Below are 12811 nucleotides of genomic sequence, written 5' to 3'. Positions count from 1 at the left end.
CCTAGATCTTCTTGTAATAGCTTACTGTCCTCATTTTTCACACAATTTTTGCATCGTCTGCAAACATGTTAGCATAGCTTGTTCCTTCCATCATGTCATTGAGATAGACAGGAAATATCATTGGTGCAAGCACTGAACCTCGCGGTACTGTTTGTTACTGCTGTCCATCTTAACATCATATCCTTTACTACTGTCCTCGTATATATTTCCCTAAAAAAAAAATTTCATCCATTCTAGTAGTTTGCCTGTCAGTCCTCCAATGTGCTCCAATTTCCACACAAGTTGACTGTGTGGTACTTAATCAGATAACTTTTGTAGGTTGAGGATACACACATTCCACCCACCCATCTCTATCTTGCAGTGCATCACTCACTCTTGAGTAAAAGCTTAAAAGGTTCATTGCACACAAGCTTCCAGATCTGAAGCCAAACTGAACATCTGTCAGAATGTTCATCTCTTCAAGATGTTTGGTCCATCAGTCTTAAGCATTCTTTCACATAATTTCACTTTCGTGCTGGTCAAAAATACCAGCCTATAATTTTAGTGGCATTTCCTTATTTCCACCTTTGTGAATTGGCACCACATTTGCACTTTTCCAATCAAGCAGCACAATGCCTTCTTTCAATGAACATATAATAAGATTGTGGATCTTGTCTGCTAGTTGTTCCCTACATTCTTTAAATATCCAGTTTGAGATCCCATCAGGTCCTGAAGCTTTTGTCATATCCAGTGATTCCAAGAGATTGACCACTACTCTCACTTTTACATTTGTCTTCTAAACCTGGTATTTTGGCTCCACTCACTTTCCTCCAAAAAATTGCTGTCTTTTGTGATGACTGAATGGAAACTTTCATTCGTTATTTCAGCCTGAACTGAGGCTTCTTCAAAGACCTCACCACCTACTATTAAGTTAGTGATTAGTTCCCTGTCTCAGTGTACCTGTACCATTGTCATGTCATGACACGTCACTGACAAAGAATGCAGGTATGGTGCCAAGCCATATCTTTGCTGGAACCATGGCACCTGTTATATAGGTATATTATAAAATGTGTAGGTTTATTTAAAAATGTTAAGATGTCTAGTTGTAGACATGAGTATCTTATTTTGTCACTCAAGGTAGAGGAGATTTGCAAGCTGACAGCAGAGGAATACACAATTGGAACCTCCCCCCATTTATATGTCACAAACTAGACTGTATTTGAGTTGATGCATCGAATCTTAGACCATGACATAAGCAGTTCCTGCAATCCAGATTCTAGAACATTTATTTGCCTCTTTATGAGATCAATTAAATCTTACTAGAGTAAGAAAAAAGGTGGAACGCAACTACAGTACTTAATTTAAAGTGTACATAGCTTACAATTTGCTTTTAACTTACAATGAAGTTGGATGTGAACAGTGTGTGAGCGCAGGAATCAGGGGGCCCAAAAATGCCCGTGTGTCTTTTTATATCATAGGCGTATGTCACCAGTGCCATGGCAGGTGCCAATGTATGCTAATATGATCTATGCTATCACTATCTGCCCAGCTTCACACAATTTACCCGTTTCTTAATTTTTGTGTGAAGAAGGCTCTTAATATATCAACTTCTACTCATCTAAGACACACAAGCACAAAAACATAAAGTGAGGGCTGTACTTCATGTCATTGTCTTGATTTACATGCCCTCTGACCTCTGAGGGCAGGAGGCTCTGATTGTGTAGTCTTCTTCTGTCGGCTTTCAAATTTCCTGTAACTTGAATGACAAAATAAGATACTCATGTCTACAAGTCTACATTTTTAGGTAAACCTACACATTTTACAATGATGTGTCATGGAACATGGTACCATTTATAAATCAGTTTTGGTTTATTGCATCTATTTACTACACCTCTTTCAAAATTGCTTTCTTCCTGTGAATTCTTCCCTAGTTTGTATGCTTCTTTTGTTTTATCACTTCTTCTCTTCCCCATTTTCCCAAAGCCATATATATTTTTTTTTTATCGTACTTTTTATTAAACCAGTCTTGTTTCCAGTTTGCATCTTCAATTTTTTTCAACCTTAAGTAATCTGCTTTCCTAAAATTACGACTCCTGTGTGTATTTACTTGTATCATACAGGAAGGGGAGCTATGCTCATGGTGTCCTGCCTTTGTATCTCGTAGTGTCTAGTTCGCTCTTAAATTTGTGTATGATTTTTGCACACACTGTTTCATCCAGTTTATTCCAAGTGTCCACCACTGTGTGTGGAAAACTGTTCTTTTTCAGATCTCTTCTATAACTGTCTTTTTTTGAGTTTCTTTCCATGTCCTCTTGTGTTTCACTTGTCCCAATTTAACAAGTCATCTCTATCGAGTATTTCCATGTCCATCATGATTTCTATAGATGGTCAGTAGGTTGACTCTCTCTTCTTTGCTCTAAAGTTGGTAACTCCAATTTAGCCCGTCTCTCTCCATATGACAAGTTTGAAAGTGCTGGAGTGTGTATGTGTGTGTATATATGTATATATATGTATAATATATATATATATATATATATATACATATATATATATATATATATATATATATACATATATATATATATATGAGTGGAAAAGGTGGTAGAGAAACGTGGGTTAGAGCGAGAACACTATATTCCTGACGTTCGACTACAAGTCTTCTTCAGAAGAAGACTTGTAGTCTCATCTGTCTTACCTTCATATATATATATATATATATGTATATATATATATATATATATATATATATATATATATATATATATATATATATATAATATGTATGTATTTATATGTATATATATGCATATATATGATAAATACCATAGAATCTATTCAGGCTTTGAAAAGTCAAGATAGTCCTTGGGACTCTGTTCAGGCTGGTGTGTTGTGTAGGATTGGCACTTGGTCAGTTGAAATTTACCTCTGCGTAGCAAAGTTCAAAGAAAGTATGTCTGCTAACTGAGAGATCATGCTGCAGATTTGATTAATTCTGCTTGTGACATCATGAAAAGGGCAGTAAGGGGGGGGATGCTGTGTTTTCAGTGTTTTGGAGTGGTTTTTGGGTGGCATAGTGATTGCACGCACTAAACAACAACACCAAAAACACAGCGAAAACACCACAAACACAGCTAATTCATGTCCGTTAATGAGAGGTCTCACTGTATGTATGTCTAAGGGAGAGAAGAGTACCAGAGGACTGGAGGAGTGCCTTTATAGTTCCTGTACAAAGGAAAGGTGGACAAATGTGATTGTAGTAGTTTTAGAGGGATCATTTTGTTGAATGTTGTTGGGAGGTGTACTGGAGGGTTTTGATTGAGAGGATTAATAGAGGAACATAGGGAGTATTGGTAGAAAGCATTGTGGGTTTAGGAAAGGTAGAGGATGCATGGATTAGGGTTTTTGCGGTAAGACAGATTTTTGAGAAGGCTTTGGCTAAAGGTAAGGAAGTTTTTTGGGCCTTTATGGGTTTGGTGAGGAGGATAGAGATGGATTGATTATGCCAGTGGGAGGAACTAGGTAGATAATTGTTATGGGAGAGGAAAATGACGGGTATAGGGAAAAATTAAATACAAATAGTATTGAAAATAGCATACCTGGATTGGATGGGTGTCATGTGGAGAACATAAGAACATAATGGAGATGGTAAGAGACCATAAGGCCTACACTAAGCAGTTCCATGTCAATTGCCACATATCTCCATTCATAAAGTTATCTAACCTCTTAAAAAATAGTTTTAGAATTCACTACATTTTTAGTAAGTTCATTCCATTTAACCTCTAATGGTAAACCAGTTCTTGCCAATTTCCTTATTAAATCTAAAGTTACTACTAGTCCTTCCCTGCAGTCTTAATATGACCTTGTCTGCATCACCCATGTAGCCTTAACTCGTTTGAATACCTCAATTAGATCATCCTGCATTTTATGTTTCCAGAGAGTGTAAGTTAAGATGCCAGTCTGTCTTCATAAGATAGATTTCTGAGACCATGTATCATTTTGGTCATTCTCCTCTGTATTGATTCCAATGAATTAATAACCATTCTATAGAACAGAGACCAAAATTGTACTGCATAGGCAAGGATGGGCCTAACTCTTGCCAAATACTGGAGTTTGATAAATATGCTTGCAGTTTTGCTTATAACCAGCAATAAATACTAATGCTCTGTTAGCTATGTTCCTGGCTCAAATGCACTGTTTCCTGGATTTAAGGTCGGAACTCACTAACACAGTTCTTTTTCACATTCATTCTGTTTTCTCTAAGATATTATTTAAGCTATACCTGTTTTCTGGGTTGTATAAATCAGTGTAACACACTGCACTTTGAGATATTTAAGTTCATTTGCTATTTTTGCTATTTTGTCGAGATCTTCCTACAGTATCCCAGCATCTTCCCTGTCCGCAAATTTACTAACATCACTATTATTCCCATTGTCCAAGTCATTCATACAAATACATATACCAAGGGCTTTTTCCCCCTTACAAGGGAGGTAGCCAAAGTCAAAGGCATAAATCCATTCCCATCCATTTCATCCCCACATACTCCTCTCATTAACTACCCCTCCCTCTTTTCTTGGCACCTCCTGGATGATGGGTCATCCCTGCATCTTGCCCACAGCCCTGGGTCAGACTCAGATCAGTACATGAGGAAAACACTGGTGGTTGCCAATGATACCATTTTTATATATAATGTTCAAATGGTGGCTGTAGCAAAATTATGTACAATTTATTCCCTACTATCTACTGCTTGATTTATTTTTACAATGTACAGTACATGAACTGAGTATGGGGACTCAGTACTCATACAGTTTTGATATACCAAGGGTGATGCACATAATAATAAGGGTATTGATCTTATGATGACTTGCAGTTGGCAATGGAGGATGCAGGTGTCCTTTTGTGCTCAGTCCAACTGGCTGTGGGTGAGGTCTGACACAATAGGGGGTCCTGTAGGAGTTTCTGGATAGGTGATCCGACGTCCTGTAGCTAACATGCATGTGTGTGTGCACACTGGATGTTCAATCATGCAATACACATCACATCTACAACAAGGCCATTTCATTTAACTGGCGACCCTCGTCATCCTCTTGTGCAGAAAAAGAGATGGGGAGAAATCCTTTCAGGCTGTGTCAAAATATCATTTACACATACTCCTTATCCCCTGCCCACTCCCTTCCATGCATCACAGCATCATTCATACACAGCCATTCTCCACTCACCCTTATCTTCTGTCTTCTCCCTTCCTTCCTCAACAGACATCACCCTCTTTCCCAATGCCCATTTTACTCCATCCATCCATCCATCTCATCCTTGGTCACTCCCTTGTGTTCACTCCCTTCACCTCAGCCTTCCACACATCTTTACTAATCTTTCCTCACTCATTCTTTCCATGTGTCTAAACCATCCCAATACTCTTTCATCAACCCTGTCTCCCAACTCCTTTTCCACCCCCACTCTCCTCCTCATCTCGTTTCTCATTCTATCCAGCCTAGTAACCCCTACCATACTTCTCAGACATTTCATCTCAAGCACATTTAAATTTTTTCTCTCTTCCTCTCTTGTATTCCATGTTTCTGCCCCCATACAATGCTGTTGGCACACTCACCCCTTCATACAATCTCCTCTTAGCATCCATTCCCAAAATGTCTATTTCTCATTACACTTTAATCCTTCAAGGCATTTACTTACTTCTCTCAATCTACATTTTACCTCCACCACTCCTCCCTTTCCCACCACATTTGTCCCCAAGTATCTAAAGCTATCCACTTCCTCCAGCCCCTCTCCCTCAACACTTGCATCCAATTTGCTGCCATCCTCTCCCCTTGTACACCTCATCACCTTTTACCCACATTTATCCTCAACTTCTTTTTCGCACACCTTCCCAAACTCTGTCACTAACTTCCTTAATCCCTCAAGTGCAGTGTTGTCAGCAAAACAACTGGTTTATCTCCAATTTTTCTAAATTTTCTTTAACTTTCTCCAATCCTAGCCCATTACCCTTGTATTTACCTCTTGCACCACCCCATCCATGTATACATTGAACGGCCATGGGGACATGACACATCCCGGGTGAAGTCCCACCTTTACCTCAAATCACTTGCTCTCCATTTCTAATTCTAACACATGCTCTACTACTTTCATAAAAACTCTTGACTGCTCTTGCACAGCTTTCCTCCCATCCCATATATCTGCAATACCTCCCACAATGCCTTGCTGTCTACCCTGCCTTTTCCAAATCCATAAAGGCCCAAAAAAATCCTTACCTTTTCCCAAAGCTTTCACACATGTCTGACCACAAATATCTGATCCATGCAACACCTATCTTTTCTAGACCCACACTGTTCCTCACCAATTACTCTTGTTCCTCTCCTAATTCTCTCAATCAAAACCCTCCCATAAGGCTTCCCAACTACACTCAACTTACTGATCCCTCTGAAACTACTACACTCACACTTGTCCCCTTTTTCTTTGTAAAGCGGAACTATAAAAGTACTCCTCCAGTCCTCCAGCATTATGCCCTCTTTTAGACAAGCATTAAAGAACCTCACCAGCCAGTCCACCATCACTGTACCTCCCTTTATAGACTCTGCATGACACCCATCTAACCCAGGTACCTTACCTGCTCTCATCTTGATAACTGCTTTCACCTCATCTTTTCTTATTTCTCCATTTTCCTCATTCATCACTGTCATTCTCATAGCATCTTACACTGCAACTACCTTTCCCTCCCTATCCTCCTTTACATTTAGCAACTCCTAAAATACTCTGCCCGTCTTCCTTTTACTACCGTCTCTTCCATTATCATCTCTCCATCTGCATCATTTACCTTTTCTTCTCTACTTGATTTGCCTCCCTTTCCTCTCTTAATTTCCTTCCAAAACATCTTTTTATTACTTTCAAAATTTTCTGTCATGCTCTTCCCCCATTTCATATCTGTTCTTTTTGCCTCCTTTATCTTGTGCTTTACTTCTCTTTTTGTACCTCTCATATGATTCTCTCATCCTATTTTGCAACCAATCTGTGAATGCTTGCTTCTCTTCCACAACTTTCTTTGCTACATCATCCCACCACTCACCCTTCCTTCTATTTCTTCCTGTCCTTGTTCCACACACCATCTTTGTACACATTGTGACTCCCTCCTTGAAACATCCCCATTCCTCCTAGTTCTACTCTATCTTTCACTCCCACTCTTCTCTCAGCTTCTTCTTGTACTCAATCTTCTTTTCTTTCTCATTTAAGCAATTTACTCTAAGCACCTCCCTACCTTCTGTCTTTTTCCTCTTTCTTCATCAATCCTCCACTCTCAACTTGCCTTCCAAAAATTATCTGATATTCCCCCACTCTCTTCCCTAAGAATATGTACATCCAAAACTTCCTACTCTTCTCATGGTTACCACTGTATAGTACATTAAAGCCCTATCTAACCATCCTTCCATCTACCACCCTCTCCCATGTGTACTTATGCTTGACTTTTTTCCTAAACATTTTTTGAGCTATTATCAACTCTCTAGACATATCTCCACCATCAACTCTCCACTGTAATTTTTTCTTGGGACTCCACACTTCCCAGCCACTGTCTATTGGTTCATCTACCCTAGCATTGAGATCTCCCAATACCACTACATTGTCATTTCTCCCTAAACCCTCTATGCACTTGTTTAAATCTATCCAAAAATCATCCCTTTCCACAATTCTCACTACCAGGCCCATATGCACTTACAAAGACCCACATCTCCCATCTCAGTTTCACCTTCATCCACATTAACCTTGATACCTCCCACTCCACCTCATGCTTACCCATCTCTTCACTTGCTAATATAACCAATCCTTCTCTCCCCTGTTCTCTCTCCACTCCTGTCACCCTTCCCACTACACTCCCAAACTCAAACTCACCCCTCCCTTTCAACTTAGTTTCACTCAATGCCAACACATCCATCTTTCTTCTCACAAACATACCGTCTATCTCATGCCTTTTACTCTCATCTGTACCATACCCACACTTATTAAAAGGCCCAAACCTTAGGGTTCTGGTTGGAAAATTAATCCCAGATCCTCGTGCCTTTGCTCTTTTTTAGTAATGTTCCCTTTGGGGCTACAGATTAGGATGCCTAGTCTTACCCCATACTGTTAATAAAGGACCCAAAACTGAGCCCTGGGGAACTCCACTAGTAACACTACCCAATTTGGATTTTACACAGTTTATGGTGACCCACTGTCGTCACTAATCTATGCTCTAATCCATTCAAACACTTTTCCTCCTCTGCCATGGGCTTTGACTCTATTGTAGTCTCTGGTAGAGCACCCTGTCAAATGCTTTGCTAAAGTCGAAATAAATAGCATCATAACTCTCACATTTATCTGCCTCCTTGTAGACATTGTGTAAAAGGATAAAGGATTATACATGACCTACCCCTTGGTGAACCCATGCTTTAAGTCACGATTCAAAGTATGCCTTGATCTGAGCTCTGATTCTTTAAGCTATTATTGATTTCGGCATTTTACCTATAACAGTCATCAAACGGATAGGCTTGTAGTTGTGCATAGAAGACTCATCACCCTTTTTGAAAACCAGAATGTTTTCCCGCCATCAAGAAATAGGCACTAATCCAGTGTCTACCTAATATTTCCATAAACTTTGCAGATTTCAAAGTTACACTCCTTTAGCTTTCATATTAATGGTTTACCCCCTTACAAGGGAGGTAGCCACTGTAGCACTATTGGAAAAAATTGTTGAGACCCGGGGTTTTGTAGCTTTGTCTATCAATATATTTGACTTCTTTCTTGCTAATGCTGAGGCAGAGGTGGATGGAGTGAGTTTGAGGGCACGACCAAGGATGAGATGGATGGATGGGTGCTTCGAGTAAAAGGGGAATGTCTGTTGATCAGGGAAGGGAGAATGGTTGTAAATGGAATATTTCTTTGTTTTCTCAAAGTGGCTTGCCCTACTGTTGATGTGCTGTGTCTTGCTGCATTGCTTTTGACCCTGGCAGGGGACAGGGATGCCAAGGTAATAGGGTGATGGATGGGAGTGGGATGGTTGATTGGGGGTGCATGGCTTGGACTTCAACCTCGTTTGTAAGGGGAAAGAAGCCTTTTGGTATATAGGAATGTTGTGGGTATGTACCCTTTGAACTATTGACTTAGTTTCCATCTCGTTGTTCTGGCCAAAGAGCTGTATGGTTCTGAAGGACGACGTCATGTTTCATCCCTTTGCTCGGACCAAATCGTTTCGAGTTAGCCATAACAAAACATGTAAAGAGCTTAATCCGAGGGGATTGAGGGTTTAAAAGTAAATGTGGAAGCAATTTGAAATGTATGATGCAAATGTGGAGGGTACACGTGTGCATTATTCTGCTTGTGATGGTGTGTCTTCTGATACCAAGAATGGCCATGGCGCTAGTGTCATCCGGGGTATTTGTCAGATCATGTTGCTCCATCAAAGGGCCTGCTGATGGTGTATCTTTCGGTTCAATAAGTTGCACCACGCCCTGCATGACCCACCAGCCGGCGGTGCCGCCGTTCCGCGCAATACTAGTTTCCTCGCTCCTTTCCCTCCCTGCCTGACTCCCGGACCGCATGGCCTTTCATAGCTACAATAGGAATATTTCTTCTCGTTTCTCTTGTTTTCTCCTCTTCTGCTTTTTCTCTTACATTAATTATAGAATTATTTTTAAAGAGGGCCCCCTACTAGCCGTAGAAAGTGAGAGAATGGTCGCTCTGAAACCTTCGAAGTGCCAAAAGAACTTCGGGGTGTCGTGAGTTGGTGGTTTTTGGGCCCACCTGGTCGTTACCCCATGGCGTTTGGCCGTGTCGCAACCGGAGGTGAGGCTTGCACACAGACTTACGACGATTGTGCCACGCAGACTGAACGTGTGGAATAATGCCTTCATTACCCGCCTATTCCTTGAAATGCGGAGGACAGTTAGCAACAAGAGTGCTTGGGGCTGTCGCTCTTCGATGCGGCCTCTCCAAGGACGTTTGTAGGGTGCCACGGCCGGTGAGCGGCTTGGCAGCCCCTATGTTGGCACCGTTGTCCCTGTGTTCCGCATGGCACCGCACAGCGGCGCGGGTCTCTGGTGCCGGGAGCCTCAGTGCAACTTCCACCTCCGTGCAGAGAACGTGTACTCCCAAGACCAACAAGGTGTGGTGCCGGTGCATAGCGTGTCGTGAGTGGGGGAACGAGTTTGAGGATTCGGGAAAGGGCGTTGCAAGCCTTCAGCATTGCAACAAAGTCATGACGAGTGTGGGCTTTTTCATTATTTATCTATTTATTTGTTTATTAGTTATCATTATTTTTTGTTTATATCTTTATTTACTTTTTTATTTATTCTTGTTTTATTATTATTTTATTTATTTTATTTTATATATTTTTTGGGGGGAAGGGTTAACGAGAAAGGCGCACATCGACTCTGTGGAGATGACCAAATTGAGCAAAATCGGAAAAGGGGCCACAGGCTGCAAGCGTGCTGGGTCTTTGAAACTGCCGGCTGAACGCGTACGCCTATGGTAATGGCAGCTCCGGCTGTGGCAAGGTCATAGAGGATGAGGCCGAACTTCGCGTCGGCCACGCGAGGTTCGTGTGGAACGTGGTTGGTCATTCCCTGGGTCGGCTGGGGAATGTTACTATTTCCAATTTGGGAGGGGGGGTGGTTCGTTGCAAGTAGTTAAGCTTTAGGACGGTGACCGTTTTATTTGTGTGAGCAGTTTTACTTGACCTGCCGGTCCAAGGTCGGACTCCAGACAAAACTGGTTATCGATCAATGGTGATTTACCGGTTGTTGTTCCTGCCCTGCTCCTATGCAGCCAAGTATATCAGCTGACATTTGTCATCTCTAAGAAGGGGGTTCGGCCGGTACATCGGTTCAGGGCAAGAAGAGCGAAGGAGGGGCCGGTGGGTGAAAGAATTACAAAATTGAAATTTTGTTATTCCATTATCTTTATTATTAATATTAAGAACTTCAGGTTGGTTTAAATGGACCTCCTATCGATTAGGTTTGATAGGAGTTTGTCCCAGTGTTGGGGATGGGGGAGTGGGTTGGCTTGGTGCGCCATTCAAAACTTCTCGTGGAAGTCCTTAGTCATCTTGATAAATTGTGACCCTGTATTGCCCAGAGCCCGTCCCTCATCTGAATAGAACAGATTGTCAGTCGTCTAAGCATCGTAAGTTTAAGGAGTTTGCTGGCAGATATACGTTGGAGGGAGGCGAATCTGATGACAAATTTACTTTCGTGACAGGGCACTACTTGATTGATTTCTTGCCCAGTATGGCGAGGGTTCTCAACAGCTGCTCCCTCAGCGGGAAGTGATTTTAACACTGAACGAAATTGTCATGCATCCCATCCACTAACTACCGAGTTTTCGGTTTGCGGTCCCCATGTGAAACCGCCGCCGTCTCTCTAGGATCAAGAATCAGTCCATGTCAGGGTACAATCTGTCTTGGTGTGGGCCAAGTCGGTGGCTGACAAGGTTGGGCAGGCAACCAATGCAATCAATGGGACTCCAATGGAATTGGGGTCGGATTCATGGATTGCGGGATTTGAGCCCGTTAATAACACCGTCGACGACGGCGGTCATCATCCTTTGTGGGAACGGCAGGCGCTCTTTGATCTCAAGTGTGGAGGAGGGGTTGCTTGGGGGATTGAACTGGGTGGAGGGAGCTATTTCCTCTGCTTGTATGGGAGTCCCGTAGGGGCGGGACGGGGTGGGAGTGCAACAAAGGTACTCTAGATTTGGTTAGATTGTTATCACTATTATTGTTCTTATACAGGAGTATAGTTTCGCTTTACAAGGGAAAAGGGGACGATCGTGAGTGTAATAGTTTCAGAGGGATCAGTTTGTTGAGTGTAGTTAAGGTAATATGGGAGGGTTTTAATTGAGCGGCTTAGGAGAGGAACAGAGGGAGTAATTGGTAAAAGACAGTGTGGGTGTAGGAAAGGTAGGAGTTGCGTGGATTAGATTTTTGTGGTAAGTCAGGTATGTGAGAAAGCTTTAGCAAAAGGAAAGAATGTATTTTGGGCCTTTATGGATTTGGAAAATGCTTATAACAGGATAAACAGAAAGGCACTGGGAACTTTTGCAGATATATGAGAATGGAGGAAAGCTGATAAGGGGAGTCAATATATTTTACGAGAGTACTAGAGCCTGTGTTAGAATTGGAAATGGAGAGAACAAATGGTTTGAAGTAGAGGTGGGACTGCGACAGGGATGCGTCATGTCGCCTTGGCTGTTCAATATGTACATGTGGTGCGGGAGGTAGATGCGAGGGTGATGGTCAGGGGACTGGTGATGGTTAAAGAAAATTGAGAAAAGTGGGAGGTGAGCCAGTTGTTGTTAGCTGACGACACTGCGCTTGTGGCGGGGTCAGAGGAGGGATTAAGGTACTTAGCGGTGGAGTATAGGAAGGTACGCGATAGGAGGAAGTTGAAGATAAATGTGGGTAAAAGTAAGGTGATGAGGTGTACAAGGGGAGAGGATGGCAGCGAGTTGGAAGAAAGTCTTAAAGGAGAGGCTGGAGGAAGTGGATAGCTTTAGGTATTTGGGGTCACACGTGGCAGGAAAGGGAGGGATGGAGGTGAAGTAAATTGTAGATTACGAGAAGTAAGTAAATGCCTTGTGGGATTAAAAAGTGTCATGAGAAATAGACATCTGGGAATGGATGCAAAGAAGAGACCATATGAAGGGGAGATTGTGCCGACGGCATTGTATAGGGCAGAGACATGGAAGAGAGGCGGAAAAGCAAAGTTGAAATGTGTTTGAGATGAAATGTCTGAAGTGTGGTAGGGCTTACAAGGTTGGATAGTGTGAGAAACGAGAAGATGAGGAGGAAAGCTGGGGT

At 41.9% G+C, this 12811-nt stretch overlaps 1 protein-coding gene across 1 annotated transcript in view; it reads left to right on the top strand.

Annotated features, from left to right (window-relative positions):
• Positions 1-9841: 9841 nt before the first annotated feature.
• Positions 9842-12811, top strand: part of LOC143040260 (pyruvate kinase-like) — a gene marked incomplete at its 3' end in the record, with an annotated part of 18563 nt that continues 15593 nt past the window's right edge. The window contains 1 exon segment of the mRNA XM_076211027.1: positions 9842-10117. Coding sequence (XP_076067142.1) covers positions 9857-10117 — 261 coding nt within the window.

This window comes from Oratosquilla oratoria, chromosome 28 (genome assembly GCF_046742065.1).
Source record: "Oratosquilla oratoria isolate Oo_2021 chromosome 28, ASM4674206v1, whole genome shotgun sequence".
NCBI lineage: Eukaryota > Metazoa > Arthropoda > Malacostraca > Stomatopoda > Squillidae > Oratosquilla > Oratosquilla oratoria.
Note: the sequence above shows the minus strand (reverse complement) of the source record. Positions and strands in the feature narration are given on the sequence as shown.